The sequence below is a fragment of the Zootoca vivipara genome, chromosome 16 (assembly GCF_965207765.1).
Source record: "Zootoca vivipara chromosome 16, rZooViv2.hap1.1, whole genome shotgun sequence".
Lineage (NCBI taxonomy): Eukaryota > Metazoa > Chordata > Lepidosauria > Squamata > Lacertidae > Zootoca > Zootoca vivipara.
This window is the reverse complement of record NC_142599.1, coordinates 30945479-30967240: the sequence shown is the minus strand read 5'-3', so window position 1 is coordinate 30967240 and position 21762 is coordinate 30945479. Positions and strand designations below refer to the sequence as shown.

Genomic DNA, 21762 nt, shown 5'->3' with positions numbered 1-21762 from the left:
CATTTGCTTTCTTCCCGCCTCTTCCAGTACTCTGGATCCCAACCATTGTTCCTTAGATAGGACTTTTCTGGACTGCAGTGGTTTCAACAGAACTTTAAAAACAGAATAAAACATCAAACATTAAAACTTCCCTAAACAGGGCTGCCTTCAGATGTCTTCTAAAAGTCAGATAGTTGTTTATTTCCTTGACATCTGACGAGAGGGCGTTCCACAAGGAGGGTGCCACCACTGAGAAGGCCCTCTGCCTGGCTCCCTGTAACCTCACTTCCTAGACTCTGCCGGTCTAGGAAGCAGTCTACACAAATCGTTAGCCACAATCCATATATACATATCTTAGGAAACACAGTACTACGTTTTGATGAGTTTCCCCACACACACACTAAAAAAAAACAGCTTCAAATTGAGCAGGGTGGTGGAAACAACCTAGCTGCGTTTTAAGCCAGTAATGTATACACAGCCCAGTTTAGGCCCACCAATTTCAACAGGTTTGCTCGGAGTGAGATTTAGCTGGCTATGGTTCAAGGAAAGATGTGTGAGAGAGGCTTATAAATAAATGGATATTCCCATCAGTCCTAGCAAGTGTGGCCAATAGCCTGGGATGATGCGAGTTTTAGATCAGGAACGCCTGCAGCCTGCGAGCAGTTTACGAGGTCAGTTTGCTTCAAAACACACACTTAAATTCCTCAACCATTTCTAAGGGAAGTGACTACTACTGACATACCATATATAACCCCCCCCCAAAAAAGTGTGCTATTAATGTTATTATTGAATATTTCATTTTTTTATTCTCCCTGCTCCTCCATAAATTGGTTTTAGAAACCAGGACTGGGTTAGTGCGGGGGGAATATCAGGTATTGACAAAGGAACAGGAACAGCAGCCAAAAACTAGAATGAATATGAATACCTATCCTTACAGCATCAGTGACAAAGCTGTAAATTAAAGCCAATTATAAGCAAAGATTGATTAAGCAATGGAACCGTAAGCGCCTTAGAGGAACAAGGTCAAAGCCTCAAAACTGGGGATGGCCATTCATTACAAGACATGAGTGAAGGGAGGTTGTTTAGTACTCTCCAGCCTGCAATAATTTGTGACCTGTGAAAGTATCTAGCAGGTTCAAATACAGTGGTACCTCGACTTATGAATGACTCGACAACCGAATTTTTCGACTTACGAATGGGGGTAATGGCTGCGTGCTTATGAATGTATCAACATCCGGGGGGGGGGGGGGGAAACCGCGGCGTTTTAGATAGGGATTTTTCGACTTACGAATTTTTAGATGGGGTTGCTTCGACTTACGAATTTTTCCATTTCCAATGCATTCCTATGGGAAATCGCGTTTCCAATGGCTTTTTTCGACGTACGAATTTTTCGACTTACGAAGGTGCCTTCGGAACGGATTTAATCCATAAGTCGAGGCACCACTGTAACTGGATTCTGGGTTAGTTCTCTTGGGGTGGAAAGTCTGGTGCTCTCCGGATGTTGCTGAACACCAGCTCCCATCATCCCTGACCATTGGCCAGGCTGGCTGGGGCTGATGGGAGTTGGAGTCCAATTCCTCCTGGGGCTGCTCTGTGCATACACTCCCAAGTGCACAGTTTGCAAGGAGTGTGAAAATGAAGTGTCAAGCAGCTGTTCTGCAGCACCCCGCAAAATAAAAAATAAAAAAATGACAAGGCAGTTTCTGGAACCTGGAAGATAAGCGTAGTTTATTACAACATGGTCTTTATTTGCAGATTAATTCATACGGGTTTATCATATAGATTTACCTTATTTGTCCCACGCACTGGTTGCCAGTCCAGGCCCAATTCAAGTTGTTGGTGCTAGCATGCCAAGCCCTAAATGGCTTGGGATCCAAGTACCCAGAAGACTGCCTCACACAGTATCAGCCATCTCAGATCCTGTGACTCGCAGTTGAGGCCTTGGTGGTGGTGCTGCCACCAACTGGGAGCTGCCCAGTTAGCACTCCCCTATGAAAGGGCCTTCTTGGTGGTGGCCCCCTGCTTGCAGAATGCCCACCTTGGTGTGCAGAGTCTGTCTCCTTCCATATCAACATTCGGGAGGTATTTAGAGACATTCCTGTTCACTCAGGCCAAAAGATACATTTTCTGGCAACCCTGAAATCATTGGCTGAGATAAAAAAATTTTTTACTGCTTTTAATGATATTGTTTTAATGATACATTTGCTGCCCTGGGCTCCTTTGGGAGGAAGGGGAGGTTATAAATTGAATAAATAGCTGTAAGCAACAACGGAGGCAGCCGCAATGCTGGAACTGGGATGCTAAAGCATTTATATGAAGATGAATTATCCATCATGAACAGAAGAAACGCCTTCATTCTTTAATGGAAGGTTATTGCGCGGCGAAACCTTCTCTGCTGCTCCAGAGAAGCGGACACGGAGCAATGGATTCAAACTACAAGAAAGAAGATTCCACCTAAACATTAGGAAGAACTTCCTGACAGTAAGAGCTGTTCAGAACTTCCTGACAGTAAGAGCTGTTCGGCAGTGGAACTTGCTGCCAAGGAGTGTGGTGGAGCCTCCTACTTTGGAGGTCTTTAAGCGGAGGCTTGACAGCCATCTATCAGGAATGCTTTGATGGTGTTTCCTGCTTGGCAGGGGGTTGGACTGGATGACCCTTGTGGTCTCTTCCAACTCTGTGATTCTATGATTCAGACGCTGGCTCCATTTGCATTATACATTGACAGCAGCCTCATGCCATTTTAAACCATCATGGCTCCCCCCCCCAAGGAATCCTGGGAACTGTAGTTTAAAATTGCTGAGAGGTGTTAGAAGACTCCTATTCTCCTTACAATTCCTAGAGTTCCCTGGGAAGGGGGGGGCCGATTGTTAAACCACCCTGGGAACTGGAGTTCTGTGAGGGGAATAGGGGAAGGTCTCCGAACTACAGCTCCCAGGATTCTTTGGGGGAAGCCATGATTGCTTAAAGTGTTTGTTATGCATAGTGCAGGTGGGGCCATTGTTGGGATTCCACCTCCCAGCTACCCTAACCACCAACCACGCTAGCTGAGACTGATGGGCCCTGAAGTCCCGTTATCATCTGACAGGGCCATAGGTTCATCCTTGTATTGAAGAACTGTTGCTTTCTCAAAAAAAAAGAGTTCAGTGTGACACTCCCGCCCTACCTTGGCCGTATCATCCGGAACGACTGCCATGAAGTTGAGGAAGCTCACATTGACAAAGTCTGGGCCATGCACGACCGTCACCAGCATCTCCGCGGGCCGCTGCTCTGCCCCCCCAAAGCCAAGAATCTCCCAGATCTTCGGGTCCTACAGAAGTCAGAGTGCAAAGGAGAGAAGTTAGCCTGAGTGGCACCAATGGCATTCTCAAGCCTAGATACCTAGCAAATGCCGTTAAACATGCACTTATGTGTTATGCAAATAGCAGCCTGGGACCTGGGAAGTTAATAATAATAATAATAATAATAATAATAATAATAATATATTATTATTATTATTATTATTATTTATACCCCGCCCATCTGGCTGGGTTTACCCAGCCACTCTGGGCGGCTTCCAACAGAAAACTAAAATACAGTAATCTATTAAACATTAAAAGCCTCCCTAAACAGGGCTGCCTTCAGATGTCTTCTAAAAGTCTGGTAGTTTTTTTCCTATTTGACATCAGATGGGAGGGCGTTCCACAGGGCGGGTGCCACTACCAAGAAGGCCCTCTGCCTGATTCCCTGTAACTTGGCTTCTCGCAATGAGGGAACCGCCAGAAGGCCCTTGGCACTGGACATCAGTGTCCGGGCAGAACGATGGAGGTGGAGACGCTCCTTCAGGTATACTGGACCGAGGCCATTTAGGGCTTTAAAGGTCAGCACCAACACTTTGAATTGTGCTCGGAAACAAACTTGGAGCCAATGGAGATCTTTCAAGACCGGTGTTATGTGGTCTCGGTGGCCACTCCCAGTCACCAGTCTAGCTGCCGCATTCTGGATTAGTTGTAGTTTCCGGGTCACCTTCAAAGGCAGCCCCACGTAGAGCGCATTGCAGTAGTCCAAGCAAGAGATAACTAGAGCATGCACCACTCTGGCGAGACAGTCTGCAAGCAGGTAGGGTCTCAGCCTGCGTACCAGATGGAGCTGGTAGACAGCTGCCCTGCACACAGAACTGACCTGCACCTCCATGGACAGCTGTGAGTCCAGGCTGCACACCTGGTCCTTCAGGGGCACAGTTACCCCATTCAGGACCAGGGAGTCCTCCACACCTGCCCGCCTCCTGTCCCCCACAAACAGTACTTCTGTCTTTTCAGGATTCAACCTCAATCTGTTAGCCGCTCTCTTCCCTCTGCCAGGGTGCCAACAAAAACTACCTCTCTGGAGCTGTTCTTTGCTTCCCTTGAAATGCAAATAGCAGCTTCAGAGGAGGGACAAGGAAAATCTTTCCATTTCGCTTTCTCTTGGTTTCTCATGTTTCCCATCATAAATGCAGTTCTGCACATCGTTTACTTTTCCAAAAGCCCTCTTGAAAGTTATTCAGGATTTTAGTGCATGTTCGTCCTATTAAGACACATTTCTGTATGCAGCCCTGCCTAATATGCTTTTTTTTTGTTTTACAAAGCAGTTTCCGCTAGTGTTGTGCATTTTTGTATGTTACTTTCACTAATATTTGTACTTCAATGCACAATTTACCCCAGTTTAAGCAAGTTTTTGTACATACTGCTTGGCTGGAGAGTGGCGCTGCAAAATCTGGAGATGTGCTAAGGTTAAAGGACGGCTGTGTTGCCAGTTTTCACATTGCTTCAGAAAGTGTGAATTGGGTGAAGTTTGCTGTTCAATGAAACTGAACCAAATTGCTCCTTGATCCCTGTTTCACAGAGGAGTTTTTAAGGTTTCACTCAGTGGGGACACAGTGATCACTGTGCTTTGTGCCTAGATGATCCCAGTAAAAAAGGATCTCGGAAAGTATCCTGCAGCACAATGGGGTTAGTGTGTGTCTGGCTGTTAACCAGAAGGTTGGTGGTTCGAGCCCACCCGGGGATGGCTGTGGGCAGGATTCCTGCATTGCAGAGGGTTGGAGGAGTAGATGACACTTGGGGTCCTTTCCAGCTCTACAACTCTATGATTTTATTATTCTACCTATTAGAGATCCCAGAATCATAGAGTTGGAAGAGATCACAAGGGACATCCAGTCCAACCCCCTGCCAAGCAGGAAACACCATCAAAGCATTCCTGACATATGGTGTCAAGCCTCCGCTTAAAGACCTCCAAAGAAGAAGACTCCACCACACTCCCTGGCAGCAAATTCCACTGCCAAACAGCTCTTACTGTCAGGAAGTTCTTCCTAATGTTTAGGTGGAATCTTCTTTCTTGTAGTTTGAATCCATTGCTCCGTGTCCGCTTCTCTGGAGCAGCAGAAAACAACCGTTCTCCCTCCTCTATATGACATCCTTTCATATATTTGAACATGGCTATCATATCACCCCTTAACCTTCTCTTCTCCAGGCTAAACATACCCAGCTCCCTAAGCCGTTCCTCATAAGGCATCGTTTCCAGGCCTTTGACCATTTTGGTTGCCCTCCTCTGGACACGTTCCAGCTTGTCAGTATCCTTCTTGAACTGTGGTGCCCAGAACTGGACACAGTACTCCAGGTGAGGTCTGACCAGAGCAGAATACAGTGGTACTATTACTTCCCTTGATCTAGATGCTATACTCCTATTGATGCAGCCCAGAATTGCAGTGGCTTTTTTAGCTGCTGCATCACACTGCTGACTCATGTCAAGTTTGTGGTCTACCAAGACTCCTAGATCCTTTTCACATGTACTGCTCTCAAGCCAGGTGTCACCCGTCCTGTATTTGTGCCTTTCATCCCCCCCCCCAAGTGTAGTACTTTACATTTCTCCTTGTTAAAATTCATCTTGTTTGCTTTGGCCCAGTTGTCTAATCTGTTAAGGTCATTTTGAAGTGTGATCCTGTCCTCTGGGGTATTAGCCACCCCTCCCAATTTGGTGTCATCTGCAAAGAGAGTCACTGCAGAGAATCACTGGCTGGAAAACAGGCAACACAGTGGCCCAGGGCCACATTCACACCACACATTTAAATCAGTATCATACTACTTTAGATTGTCACAGCTTCCCCCCCAAGAATTCTGGGAGCTGCCGTTTGTTAAGGGTGCTGAGAGTTGTGAGGAGAACCCCAGTTCCCTTCACAGAGCTACAACTCCCTGTGAAGACATTTTGATTGTTAAAGAACTCTGGTAATTATAAGTACTGGGAGTCGAAAAGGGATCAGCCAGCAACTACAGCTCCCAGATTTTTTTGGAAGAAGCCATGGCTGTTTAAAGTGGCATAACACTGCTTTAAGCATATGGTGGGAATGTGGCCTAGGTAGACCGACCAACTGGCTTGGTTCAAGACAGCTCTGTATATGGCAGAAACCTGCAGCTCTTCAACGTTGCTTGAACTGCAGGTCCCATCATCCTTCACCACTGACCATGCTGGCTAGGGCTGATGGGATTTGGAGTCCAACTACCTCTGCAGGGCCACAGGCTTCCCCGTCCCTAGTAGAAGGGAATCACCGTTACCTTTGGTAGCTTGGCATAGCGCCCGGTCCGAGTGTCACGGATACAGCTGATGTCCAAAACGTCAACTTCCTGAGAGGGGAAAGAGACAGAGAAAGAGAGACAAAGACAGAGAGAGTACTTGTCACTTAGTGCTCTTTATTAGCAGAGACTACATATTTCCAACAGCCTTCTCCGCTAACGAGAACTGCGAAACGTGTTAATTAGGTTAGATAACGAGGTCTCTTCCCTCCGCGGCAAGTAATGTATTAATTTTAGCTCTTTTTTTGCCAGTTGCCATATTTCATACAACAGACGCTTACTTTTGCATAATTAGTTTAAGGAGAGTGTGGCCGGGGGGGGGGGGGACAAGACGGCAAAACAACAACAACAACAACACACATTTGTATCCATTATATTTTGCTTGCAGCTACCCATTAGAACAATTTGCCACTTTGTGTTCTGGAGTCTCTCTGTAATGGAACCAGAAGGAAACAAATTTTAATTTTATTGTACTAGATTTCCATTAGTAATTACCACTGCTAGTTTGTGGCTTTTTTTGTGAAGTCCTTAAAACTTTAAGAACATAAGAAGAGTCTGGCTGGATCGAGCCGAAGCCCAATCCAGTCCAGCACCCTGCTCTCACAGGGGCCGTCAAGATGCTCACAGGAAGCACACAAGCAAGACCTGAGTGAAACAGCTCTCTCCCCAACTTGGGATTCCCAGCAACTGATACCCAGAGGCATATTTCCTCTGACAGTGGACAGAGAACACAGCCATCATGGGTACCTTTCCTTAATTATGAGCTCTCTTTTTTATTTTTATTTTAAAAAGTCGCTAGCCTTTTGACTTGTAGATGTAAGAGAGAAGATCCACACAAGTTATTCAACCCAATTTCTTAGCTTAATACTCAATAAACCATTTCCATTCCTTTCTAAAAAGTTTGTTGTCCTGATTTCTTATTCTTCCGGTACGTTTTGCCATTTCTGCATATTCCATTAGTTTCTGTATCCATTATTCTTTCGTTGGGACCTCTTCATCCTTCAGGCAACAGGGCAAATAACATTCTTTTTGGGCAAATAACATTCTTGCAGCTGTAGTCGCATACATAAATAAATTCCTATACTATTTGGGTAGTTCTAATCCCATAATTCCCAAGAGAAAAGCTTCTGGGGTTTTCTTACGAATGTTATCTTAAACATATTTTTCAATTCATTATATATCATTTCCCATTAAGCTTTAACCTTATTACAAGACCACCACATATGAAAAAAGCTGCATTCTTTCACTTTACATTTCCAACGCTGATTCGACTTTGATTTATACATTTTTGCCAATCTACTAGGTGATAGGTACCATCTATATAGCATTTTCATATGATTTTCTCTTAAACCAGAACATGCTGTACATTTTATATCCGTATTCCATAACCATTCCCATGCTTCTATTTCTATGTTATGACCAACATTTATTGCCCAGTGTATAACTGACGATTTCACTTGTTCATCTTTTGTCTCCCATTCCAACAACAACTTGTACATTTTAGACAACACTTTAACATTACCATTTAACAGGTCTCTCTCTAATTGTGATAGTTGTTCCCCAAAGCCTTTTTAAATATTTCATTCAAATGATGATATTGTAACCATGTTGCTAACATTCCTGGTAAATCCCTAAACTCTTTTAAAGCCTGTGCAAGTCCTGTTCTTGCTACTAAAGAGTTAACTCGAATGTATACGGTGTGATTTATTGCTGGCTTGCTCATGTCACGGGCATTTAGAGACATACAGTATTGTCTCCAAAGGAGCCCCGCCTCCTCCTGAACTCACATGGCTTCCCCTATCCAAGATCTTCCATAGCCAAAAAAGAGCATGGAAACTTTGGCTTTTAGTTAAGCATAGCTTGCTGTGTTGCCTAAACTAGAAATTGTGGTTAACATTACCTATGAGTATTAACCAAAGCACTTCATGGTATTGAAGTCAGCGTGATTTGTACCTAATCCTAGGTGACGCTAACCACAGTTTGTTGGTTTGGGTGAACTGACAAACCACGATTAACCAAAAATGGAAGCTGCGTTGGAGGGGAGGAGAAGAGAGTATTGCAGGAGCCTAGGGTGAAGTCAGCCTCATTCGTGTTGTGACTTCATGGCTGGATTGCTGCAATGCACTCGGTGTGGGACGTTGCTCGTGCTGGATCTGGAAGCTGCAGCTAAGTAAAGAAGGCTGCAGCAAGGTTGCTGGCAAGAGTGAGACTTTGTCATCATATGACACCTCCGCTCAGAGATCTGCACGGGTTGCCCGTTTACTACCGGGCCAAGTTCAAGGTGTTCCTGTTAGCACAAAGTCCTTAACAGCTTGCAACCAATTTACTTGCAGGATAGTCTTACTCCACGTATTATACCCATTTGACTGCTTCCTTCTGTGAAACTGGCACTGCTACAGGTGCCACATAATACTCATTCTGCAGTTGTAAGAAATCAATCTCGTGTGTGTGGCAGCAGCACCTACACTTTGGAACTCCCTGTCTATTGACACCAGGCAGGCAGGTGTTTTCACTCTTGTCTTTTCAACACTTGCTCAAAACGTTTTTGTTTAAGCAAGTCTATTCAAACATATAGGATACTGAAATGCAATTTGAACTCTCTTGATTAAACAATATATATAGAGGATAGTATTATATATACTATCTTTTCACTATTTTGTTTTATTGTCTTTAATTTTAAGTCATAACTCAGAGGCATTATTACAATCAAGTGGTATAAATGTTGTGAAAAATAAGGTAAAGTTAAAGGGACCCTTGACCATTAGGTCCAGTCGTGACCGAAGCCGGGGTTGCGGCGCTCATCTCACTCTATTGGCCGAGGGAGCCGGCGTACAGCTTCCAGGTCATGTGACCAGCATGACAAAACCGCTTCTGGCAAACCAGAGCAGCGCACGGAAATGCCGTTTACCTTCCCGCAGTAGCGGTACCTATTTATCTACTTGCACTTTGACGTGCTAGGTTGGCAGGAGCTGGGACCGAGCAAGGGGAGCTCACCCTGTCACAGGGATTCAGACTGCCGACCTTCTGATTGGCAAGCCCTAGGCTCAGTGGTTTAGACCACAGCACCACCCGTGTCCCCTAATATAAAATATTATATTAAAATATAAAAATAAAGTAAAGTAAAATAAAATAAAATAAAACTACACTGACTTTGTAGACACTCCCCAGGATTTCAGGCAGGGAACAGGTAGACTCTCCTTCATTGGAGGTTTTTAAACAGAGGTGGGTGGGCATCTGCCAGGGATTCATTATCTGTGATCCCTGCATTGTAGGGGGGTTGGACTAGATGACCCTTGAGGTCCCTTCCAACTCTACAGTTCTGTGATTCTGCCATTCTATGACGCTCTCCCAGCCCCGCTTGGAGATGCAGGGGAATGAACCTGGAACCTTCTGCATGCAAAGCAGATTCTACAGCATATACTGCAATCCTAACACTGGGGTCAGACGAGCTGGCATTTCTGCACACCCCCAACAGACAACAGAGTGCTTTGATTTCCCTTCCTCGCCCGTCTCCAAGACATTCTGCTAGGCACGGCCTCTCTCTTTTTCTCCCCCCTTTTTGCCTTTCAAGCAGCTCAGGCTGTATATATAGCTACTTAAGCTAACTGTTTTGTCCTGGGCGGCTGCCAGATGCAAAAGAGCTTTAACCACAGGGAAATTGTGTGGTAGCAGTAAGAGGATGGGGGGGCAGGAAACAGGGCTTCCCTCCAACCAAAAGGAAATTACTGTTAGGCGTTGGAGTGGGTAGGAAGACGGGATCAAGAGAGCTCACCCAAGGAGGAAGGACTTGGGGGTGCAGGAGGTGGGTGGGGGGGAGAGATAATTTCTCCTGGGGCTCAGGCATCCCATGTGAGCCATAAACTCTTGAAAGACATTGCCATTGCTTCTCACGTAGCACGGCAGAGAGGGAAATGCAGCCATAGAGGGGCCTATCTTTTAAATCAAGAACTCAATGGCTACCAACTTAGATGGTTTCAAAACAGCACTAGACAAATTCACGGAGACGGCTATACAGTGGTACCTCTGGTTACGAACTTAATTCATTCTGGAGGTCCATTCTTAACCTGAAACTGTTCTTAACCTGAGGTTCCACTTTAGCTAATGGGGCCTCCTGCTGCCGCCGTGCGATTTCTGTTCTCATCCTGAAGCAAAGTTCTTAGCCTGAGGTACTATTTCTGGGTTAACGGAGTTTGTAACCTGAACCGCCTGTAACTCAAGGTACCACTGTAGCTATAAACACTGCTTCCAGTGTGGGAGGCAGATAGCAGGCCTTGGGAAGCCAGTTGCTGGCAATCACAAGTGCTGGGATTGTCCTGCTTGTGGGCTTCCCAGAGCCACCAGCCACTTCCCCACTATTACAGTGGTGCCTCAACTTACGAATTTAATCCGTTCCGAAGGCACCTTCGTAAGTCGAAAAATTCGTAAGTCGAAAAACGCCATTGGAAACGCGATTTCCCATAGGAATGCATTGAAAATGGAAAAATTCGCAAGTTGAAGCAACCCTATCTAAAAATTCGTAAGTCGAAAAATCCCTAACTAAAATGGGTTTTTTCTGGATGTCGAGACATTCGTAAGCGCGCAGCCATTATCCCCATCCATAAGTTGAAATATTCGGTTGTCGAGTTGTTCGTAAGTTGAGGTACCACTGTTTACCTCTTTGATAGCCATGGCTCCCCCCAAAAAAGAATTCTGGGGAATTTGTTATGGGTGCCGAGAGTTCTTAGGAAACTCTCTAACTCCCCTCACAGCACTACAATTTGCAGAGTTCAAGGAAAGAAGGGTTGATATAATTCCCCACTCTGGGAAATATAACTCTGTAGGCTGTTTCTGTGACGGACACCCAGCCCTTTAAATGTGCTTGAAATATTCTTCTTTGGCGATCACTCATAGCCGAGTAAGATTGTCTTCTATAAACACGGTTTTAACAATGGGTCCGTAAGTGACTGTGGAGGCCAATTCTGGATCCGCACGTCCTTCCACAGTGGGTTTCCGGGCGGGAGTTGATCACGGTGTGGATTTGCCAAACGTGCTTTCCTCTTAGCACGTTTCTCCCTTGCGTCCTGAGATTGAGTTTCTTCAAAGCCCATGACACCTTTGGTAAAGGCTGTTCTCCAACTGGAGCGCTCTCAGGCCAGTGTTTCCCAGTTGTCAGTGTTTATACTACATTTTTAAAGATTTGCCTTGAGACAGTCTTTAAACCTCTTTTGCTGACCACCAGCATTACGCTTTCCATTTTTAAGTTCGAGAATCATTGCTTGAAATGTATGGCATGTACGGAACCTTGAGAGCTTAGAGATGCAGGTTCACATCTGGCCACCAAGCTCACTGGATACAGCACAGCTCAGCCATTTCCTCTCTTTCAGTCTAACCTACCCAGCAGAGATGTTAGGAGGATTACAGGCAGCGTTAAAATTTGAGATATGAAAGCTAAGAGCTAAATGGCACCTTAAATCTAGGTTATGGGTGCAACAACGGAATGTCTAGGCGCGCTTTTTTTATATAACAAAAACACAAAGCTGAAAATGAATGACCTGCTGCTAAAATGTTATGTTCATTTTTCACATGGTTTAGTCCTTCCCCTGCCTGCCCTCCTTAAGAGGGTCTCTTCTCCAGTCTTCAGAGAGTAGCTTGAAGTGGGGAGGCAGAAAAAGGTCCTCTTTTCCTTCCACTCTGCAGTTTTGGTCGGAAATCTTAGACGCAGTAAGTACAGTACTGCGCCCCCAGAGCTCAGAAACTGCTTGTGCTGATGAAATTCCCTGTCGCAAAATATGCCTAGAACAATGGGAGTTTCGAACACTGACTACAGGGGAGGCGATTGTGTACTCCTCCATTAAACTGCTGGGAAGGTTTGGGAGCCTTTTTGAGAAAAATGTTAGGGCCACTTCGGAAAAGGCCACACTCAAGTTGCAACATGCCCTACTGGTGTCAATGCACAATGAACTTTGGGCCATTGCTGTCTGTTACAAGTATTGAGGTACAACGGCCAAGTTTTGGGGTGCAGGCCTCCAGAGGATTCATTATGAAGCCGGCAAAGCAAAGGAAGCAATTGGGACAGGAAGGAGAGCAGCAGCCGCTGTTTCAATCAGGGTTTTTTTAAAAACCCGCTCCCTCCCTTTCCGCCTCTCTCCCTCTCTTTGGCTCCCACCCCAGAATTCTTGCCAAACCAGCTTAATGACTCAAAAGGCATTGACAAGAGAGTGGAATGAACAGCCCGGGCCTCTGCACATATCACTCCTTCCCCTGGGGCCAGTGAACTGCACGCAACCCCAAAGGCAGGGCCCTGGACAAGCCGGGGGCCCTCTACTTTCAACACCTTCCAGCAAGGGGCGCTTGGAGAACTCCCCTCTCCAGCCACCCACCGGTATCCCCAAGTCACAGGCAAGTGACCACATGCAAGCCCATTTAAAGCACTTGGCTTCCCCCAAGGAATCCTGGGAACTGTATTTTGTTGCGTGTGCTGGGAATACTGCTGCTGCTGCTGCTGCTGCTGCAAGTGATAGACTACAGTTCTCAAGATTTGGGGGCAGGGATGTGCTTCTGAGGTACAGAGTGCAGACGGATCGACACAGACATGCACACACCCTCGCAATGTCGCCAACCTCAAAAGATAAAGGACATGCTCGTAAGCGCCCAAGAGTTTCCGGGCTTGGTCATCCGTCACAAGTGATAAGAAGCTTAACTTTTTAAAAAATGAAATGCATATAAATAAAAATGCAGTTTGAAGAGGCTGGGAGGGGAGGGAGGGAGGGAGGGAGGGAGGGAGGGAGGGAGGGAGGGAGGGAGGGAGGGAGGGAGAAACAGAAAGACTTCTAAAAGCAGAGTGCATATATCTACCATATTTGGGCCAGTCCAGTAGAGGAAAAATCCTTTAGGGTCAACCCGTAAGGTCACCAGAGTCCGGTTTGTTGGTTCCTAGGAATAGAGGAAAGGGGGGGGGAGGAAAGAGAACAGTCAATACTCTTCCACCAAGCCATAGATGACAACTTTCCCAAAAATGTTTATTATATGTTGATCTCCTCTGTTCTGTGCAACTCACAGGAGTCTCCCACTCAAGGGACAGATCCAGTACACAACTGCCAGCTTCAGAGATTTGCCAGTTGTGTGACAGGAGCCACCAGGCAGTACTTTTAAACAACAACAACCTATTACTTGTGAAATTTATATAATCCACCTGGTCCCAGGATGGCAGACATTTTTTTTAAATCCTCCAACTTTAACATCTTGAAAATCGTATTTAAAACAATTCAGAAACAGACGCAAACAGGGAAAGATCTTTACATAACAGGCTTGTTGGATAAGGAAGGTCTTCAGGAGGCACCAGCAAAACCACATGCCTAATATTTAGCAGGAGGGAATTCCAAAGGGTAGGTGCCAAAACCCTAAAGGCCCAATCCCTACATTCTGTGGAATGGGCCTCCTGATGAGATGGCATTTGCAAGGCATAATGATCAACTAGGTTTATAAGGGATGGAAGCTAGGCAACAGTGGTCCACACACTGATAACCTTCAGGCCTGATTGCTGTAATGTGCTTTACCTGGGGCTGCCCTTGAATTCGGTCTGGAAGCCACAGCTGGTGTCAAAGGGCCAACGTACAGTTTATTTAATTTTATTTAACAAAATCCCTGCTCCTGCCAACCTAGCAGTTCGAAAGCACGTCAAAGTGCAAGTAGATAAATAGGTACCATTCCGGCGGGAAGGTAAACGGTGTTTCTGTGTGCTACTCTGGTTCGCCAGAAGCGGCTTAGTCATGCTGGCCACATGACCCGGAAGCTGTATGCCAGCTTCCTCGGCCAGTAAAGCGAGATGAGCGCCGCAACCCCAGAGTCGTTCGTGACTGGACCTAATGGTCAGAGGTTCCTTTACCTTTACCTTTATATATTGCTTAATCACCGAAATATGAATATACCATGAAAATCACTGATAAAAACCAAGTATTAAAAACCAGCTCGCCTTAAACCACTTTTTGAAAAACGTAGATCAGATGGTTCAAAAATACGTATTATTAAATAATTATGATGATGTAGTAAAACAGATGTCTACATGTCTGGGGAGGCTTTCTTGAACAAAAAAGGTTTTTAGCAGGTGCCAAAAAATTGTACAGGCAATGACCAATTTACCTGCGTCCAATGGACAGGTGACTGTGCACACACACAATGCGCTGAACACAGAAGTGACTTTTAAAGCAACAAAAATGGCCCTAAAAGCGCCCAGAAAGGATGAAAAAGGCACAAAACCAGCACTTAGCTATCCCACAAGCTTTTGCACTGACCGCTGAGGCCTGTGGAGAGTTGGGAGTTTGAGCAAGTAGGTTTGGAGGGAGTGCTGCTGTTTTTTAAAGGGCGTTTCCAACAGTTTCCCGAGGTTTAGAAAGTGTCTGCAGGCTTTTCCAACGGGGTTTCAAATACAGGCGATTTCACGTAAACGTGCAATGCCTTGGAACGTAACCGCCACATAAACTGAGAGTTGCCTGTACAGCGAGGGCAGTTGCTTTTGGGGGCAACCCACAGATAATGCCTCTGCATTGGCTGCCAGTTTGCTTCTGAGCTGGATTCCGAGTTTGTCTACTGGTCCCGATATGGATCTGAACCAAACTGCCTCATCCACTACACCCCACCCCAGTCACTTAGACCTTCAGGTAAAGATGTTCATTGTCGGAAGCACTAGGCCCCTGAATACCAGCTGCTGAGAACCACGAGGGGAAAAATAAAAACAACCCAATAGCCCCCCCACCCTCCCAAAAAAAAACCAAACACATTTTAAAAGGGCATAGGATGTAAATCAGATCAACCAAAGGCCTGGTTAAAAAGGAATGTTTTTTTGCCTGGCGCCTAAGGGTATATAATGAAGGCACCAGGCGAACTTCCCTGGGGAGAGCATTCCACAGATGGGGGGCCACTGCAGAGAAGGTGCGTTCTTGTGTTGCCACCTCTCGAGGAGGCGGAACATGAAGAAGGGCCTCCGAAGATGATCTCAGGGTCTGGGTAGGTTCATATGGAAAGAGGTGGTCCTTGAGGTATTGCAGTCCTGAGCCGTTTAAGGCTTTATAGGTCCAAATGAGCACTTTGAATTGGCCCCGGAAACTAATTGGTATCCAGTGCAGTCGGACCAGGATCGGTGTAATATGCTCAAACTGTCCGGTGAGCAACGTGGCCGTTGAATTCTGCACCAGCTGGTTTCTGAACCGTCTTCAGGGGCAGTTCCTTATGTTCTTAAGATCTTCTGATGGCGCCACACAGCCCTGCAATAAAGCATGTTGCGACTCGAGCATGTGCTTTTTGCCTTGCACTCCCAGTTCTCTGGAATTCTCTTCCCTTAGAAGTCAGGCAAGCCACAACATTGTAGTACAGTTTTCAATGTTGGTTGAAAACTTGTCTCTCCAGCTTTCTCAATTTAGTCGTTTTTAATTATCATTGATTCATTAATTGCCTTCTAAACAATCATTGCAAAGCGACGTACTGTACAATAAAAAAAAGCATGCAAACAGCAGATGTGGGGTTTTTTAAAAACTAAAAACTAAACTAAAACCATATAAAATTGCCGTGTCTAAGATCCATTTATTCAGCTGGGAAAGCCAGCCGCAACAAAAAATTGACTTCAATTGTTTCCGGAAAGTGCAGAAAGTGCCTCAAGACGAATGCTACTCCACAGAGCAGAGGTAGTCCCAATGAAAGCCTTATACAGAGTCATATAATTAAAGAGCTGGAAGGGTCATCTAGTCCAACCCCCCGGCAATACAGGAATCACAGATGAAGAATCCCAGACTGATGGCCATCCAAGCTCTGTTCGGAAACCTCCAATGAAGGAAGGTCCACCACTTTCCAAGAGAGTCCCTTCCACTGTCAAATGGCAGTTACTGTCAGAAAGAGGCAGAAATTCAGCATGTGTAGCTTTTCCTGGCAGCTGTTAAAGGCACAGGATCTGTGTCAGGGGGAGCGCAAACCCTACCAATACGACCCCACCGACTCTCCCTGCCATGGGTAGCTCCATTCCAAAACAATTTGAGTTGGAATCATGAAGTATCTACCTGTAGAGCAGTTTTATACAAGCGTAAGATTTCATGCCCCAATGAATCTTGGGAACTGTTGAGGCTTTAGCGGTTTTTGTAAGAGAGGCCCAAGCACTCGCACCTGAGACACCAACTTCCAAGGGAAAAGGGGGCGCCAACATCACGCACATGACGTCGAGATGTTGGGAGGAGCCAGTGGCAGAGTCAAGAATCTGGGCCATGCTCGGCTCCACTCTTGGCCTCCTCTGCCTCCTTTGAACATGGGGGGGGGTACAGCCTTCTCGCCCAAAATATTGGGGTCCCCAAAAGGGCTCGGTCCCTAGGAGTTGGAGGCCTCTCAAGGTAGTGCCTAGTGTTCAGCAGCTGTGAAAAAGGCAAATTCCCTGCTAGGAGTCATTAGTAAAGGAGCTGAAAATAGAAATTGCCAATTTCATAATGCCATCATACAAATCTATGGCACGACCGCCTTTGGGGGTTCCACTCTAGTCATCTCACCTGAAAAAGGATATTGCAGGTTCAGGAAAGGGCAACCTAAACTGAAACTGGTCTTTATACAACTTTATTTCTTTGGTTGTCCCTCCCAGAGAATCCTGGGAAATAAGAAAATGATCAGGGTGTGTGTGGCTACTCCCCTGTGAAGGAAAGGTTGCAATATTGGGGGCTTTTCAGTTTAGGAAAAAAAGGCAAGGGGACATGATCAAGGTGTATACAGTAATGCACAGTGTAGAGAAAGAGTGTAGACTTCTGGAAATCCCACGTGGGGAAAGTGCTGTTGAACCCAGGCCTTGCTTACAGGCTTCCCACTACGGGGTTTTTGTGGGGTGCGGCTGGGAGGGAGTTTCATTTGTCGATGTTAATTCGTTAATTCTGTTTTTATCTGAAAAAACAATAAAATGTGTGTGTGTGTTTTTTAAAAAAGACAGAGGTCACCAACAGGCTTGAGGAAACCCTGTAGTGTGCTAAAGTATATATAAAAAAACCTTTACAGAAAAACAAACAAACTTAGAGATGGAAAGCCCCCAAACATCTTAGTGATGACTGACCATGTTCAGTGGCCACAGAATAGCGACTGACTTCAGGGGGTGGGAGAAGGTTTTTCAGGCAAGGGGTCTTTGCCAGCCGTACCCAGGAGTGAACCTGGGGCCTTGTGCATGGAATGCAGGTGCTCAACGGCCAAACTATGGTTGCTCCCCTAAAAACAGAGATTCTAGTCCTCATGGTTCTCAATGAAGGACTGTTTTAAATAGGAACATAGGAACGCTGCCTCGTGCAGAGTCAGGCCACTGGGTCTGTCTAGCACAGACTGGAAACAGCTCTCCAAGGTTTCAGACAGGGGAATCTCCCAGCCCTACCTGAAGATGCTAGGGATTGAACCCAAGACCATTGGCATGCAAGGAAAGTGCTCTACCACTGAGCTATGACCCTTCCCAAACATTTTACTGTGACATGTTATCGTAGGCCCCACTTGTGACTATAAATCTTTCTGCCTGTAACTTAGACCCACCCAGCTTGGAGGGAAAGGTTCTCTCACTACCATCATCCACTCTTTGGGGACTCCATCCTCACCCCCACTTGCCCTCAGTCCTTTTAATACCTTTTATCTACACACAGCTCACATCACCACTCAATACCTGAAATTAGCCACGGAAGCAGAGGTGTGTAAGGGACAGCTTAGGAAATGGAGGAGAAAGAGCCTACCACTCATCTGCAAAAAACGCTTAATAGGGTTCATTAGGATCTGCAAAATAAGCTCAGCCAAACAGCAGGAAAGAGCCCACGCCCAGATCCGATGGCTTTCAAAGCAGGAACGCTCCAAAGGAGACCCCCCTAAGTCTTGCACAGGAAAGTAAGTGGCCTGGGAAAAGTGGAGAGAATCGGGCTTGGCATCAGCACCACACATTTTCTGGCCGCTGACAAGAGCCCCCTGGCGCCAGCTGGACCCCCTCTGCCGCCCTCCTCCTCTAGTTTACAATATGCCTTGGGCTATATCCATGTTAGCCCTCCTCAGAGTAGAGCCACTGAAATCAATGGCCATGACTAAGCTCAAGTCCATCCATTCCAACTGGTCTTCTCCGAGTAGGACTTAGTTGGATATCACGAACCACAGGGGTAGCCAATCTAGTGCCCTCCAATTTAGTTGTTGAACTACAACTCCCATTATCCCTTCATTGTAGGCTAAACTGAGTGGGGCTGATGGGAGTTTGAGTCCAACAACCTCTAGGAGAGCATTGTGTTGACTTCCCCTGATCCAATGTGAGGCAGGCAGCTGCCATTTTAAATGCGTAGCACGGCACCGTAGGAAACCTAAAGTAGCAGGTACGTACCTTGCCATCAGGCTTTTCCTCCAACAGCAATTTATTTAAGTGCCTGGGGGGGGGGGTATGAATTCTATAAACAAACAGCAAATAAATAAATCCACCTTAGCTACTGGCCATCACAGTATCCTGCAGCAGCTAATTCCATAGGTCAACGATGCACAACTCCTGTATCCACACCACCATAACATTGAAAGCCCAGTTATACCACTCTTAAGCAGTCATGTCTTCCCCCAGAAAACCCTGGGAACTGTAGGTTGCCCCTCAGAGAGCTACAGTTCCCTCCCACCCCTTAACAAATGACAGTTCCCAGGATGCTTTGGGGGAAGCCACGTGCTTTACATGTATGGTGCGAATGTGACCTATGTGAAGAAACACTTCCTTTCGTCTTTGCTCATTCAGCTTCCTTACACAACCCACGGTTGTGAGGGAAAGTGGAGGGACCTCTCTCTCTCACTCACTCACTTTCTTCACACCATGTATAACGTTAGAAGTCTTAATTACGTCGATTATGTCTCCCTAGACTAGATTAGGAAACCTGTAGCCTTCCAGGTGTTGATAAGACCCGTCTTATCATCCCTGGGCATTAGCTACGCTGACTGGGGCTGACGGGAGTTGGGATCCCATCTGGAAGCTTACAGCTGAAGTTCTAAGCTAAAAAGCTCAAACGTCTCTCGAACTTTCCTAATATAAAGGAGTTGCTTCAGCCCCCCCCCCCCCTGATCATTTCAACTGCACTCTCTGCTACTTTCTGCAGCTCTGCGATATCCTTTTTTGAGACTGGATAGTCAGAACCATACATAGTATTCAAACAGTCTTGCGCCATATATTTATTTGGAAGCTTTACGAAACTGGCAGGTCTGCTTTCAGATAGCTTGCCTAAGAATCCCCAGCAAGGAATCTTTCCTTGTTGGTGCTGATACACAAAGCAGGTTGATGTTTTCACAGAGTTATCCAGCACAACCCCAGGATCTCCCTTTTCAAGTTAGCCTCTACCAGTTCGGAACAAACCAGTTTACATGTTTATATATGAAACCCTTTACGCTTACTTACACTAAACCCCAATTGCCGTTTTTGTTGGCTGTTCGTCCAGTGGAGATATTTGCAGTCTGCTCGGATTGTCGCCATCCTGAATAGTTTGCTGTCACGCACAAACTTGGCTAGCTCACTGCTCACCCCTGAGTCAAGATCACTTATGAATGTTAAACAGCACCAGACCCAAACAATACAGATCCAGCTCCCTCCCCACGACCGTGAGAAATGTACTATGCTTATCCCTACCATTTATTCTTTAAGCAAGTAACAATCCATTAAGGCAATGCACAAAAGTTTACTCAAGAATCATTTGGCCAGAGATTCCCTCAAAAGGTTTTTGGAAGTCTAGGGAAGTTAGCACAAGGTGGCCGAGAATGGCTTTCTCTTTGCAAAAGCCGTGCTGATTCTTCCTCAGCAAGGCTTATCGTTCGACATTCATTATCATTCTAGCTTTCTACCAATTCTCATGGGACAGACATTAAGCTCAGAGGCATCATTTCTGTATCCCTTTTCAAAAAAATAGTGTGGTGCTCAGCTATGTCCTAACCATCCAGTAAATAAAATTATTTTTGTTAGACCAGCAATTTCACATTTGAGTTTTTAAACAAGTCTTGGGCAGACGCACCGACTCATAAACCTCGAGCCCTGGATTCAAATCCCGCTACTCAGCCATGCAGTTCAGTGGTAGATCCTGGTTACCACTCATTTGACTTAAAACTACCTTACAGGGTTCTTGCAATAATAAAGTGGTAAAGGGAGAAAAACCTCAACCCTTATATGCTCTTTGCAGGGAGGAATGATAATCTAATAAAAACATATTGAATCAAGGTTACACACACACCACCAAGCCTCCTCCATTTTTTAAAGACTTCTTACACACAATACATTTAAAGCCCTCCCACCCCCAATAATCCTGGGAACTGTATTTCACCTCTCGCAGAGCTATGGTTCTAAGTACCCTTAGCCAATTACAGTTCCCAATAATTCTGCAGGCCAAAAATGTGTGTTAAATGTACAATAAGAATGCGACCCAACTGTATAAATGCAAACAGGGTAACCTGCATTTTGCTGTGCCAGCTTGTTTCAATTTGATTGAAATAGAAATGCACACAAAATCCTATTTTCCCCGTCAAAGATTATATTTCACTGCATTGTGCTCCACACTACACAGAAGGAACTACTATATGAAGTTCCTATCCACCACCCCACACTTTGCCTTTGTCATCTGAAAGGATTTGGCTGTTCTCAGCGCACCATCTCAAACTCAACGCCCCCCTCCCATCCATGGCATCACAGGGCTGTGGGAATCCCCCTTAGGCCCTGTATTAGTGGGGTGGGGGGGAGCTCACAAGACAGGAATTTTAATAGAGACCATATGCACTCCCATTGGTCAACACACTAAATAGCCAGAGACCCTGAAAATCTGTCTGGAGATGAAAAGGAAATGGGGGTGGGAGCTGGTTCCGGACACTGCAAAATCTCCAGAGCGGGGGTGCAATTTCCAAGCAGCTCTGTAACAGCATGCCCCCACCCCGAAAATCTTACATCACCCACCCACACAGAGAGAGCCCTTCCCTCATCAGCTGCCCTATGGACTGTTATCGCCGTGGGAACATTGAACGGGGAATCATTGTTCCAGGCTCTCCCACTTATGATAAGGAAACCGCTGTAAAAATGAGAACCTGGGCGGAGGCGAAGCCAGTCAGGGATTGTATCTAATCCTCGCACGTTGGTATTTCTGGGGCAGAGAGATAAGAGGGTGGAAAAGCAAAGCACAACCCACCCCCCAAAAATAACCCAAAACATTTAAATGTCAATATAGCCATCACATGCCAGCAGCGA

The 21762-nt window shown here is 45.8% G+C and overlaps 1 protein-coding gene across 2 annotated transcripts in view; it reads right to left on the bottom strand.

The window, feature by feature from the left end:
* Positions 1-21762, bottom strand: part of PLCB3 (phospholipase C beta 3) — a 72996-nt gene that overhangs the window by 46010 nt on the left and 5224 nt on the right. For both annotated transcript variants that reach the window (XM_035097796.3, XM_035097797.3), the window contains exons 2-4: positions 13398-13475; positions 6546-6614; positions 3143-3286 (exon numbers count right to left, since the gene is read on the bottom strand). In XM_035097796.3, coding sequence (XP_034953687.2) covers positions 3143-3286; positions 6546-6614; positions 13398-13475 — 291 coding nt within the window. The remainder of the gene's footprint in view (positions 1-3142; positions 3287-6545; positions 6615-13397; positions 13476-21762) is intronic.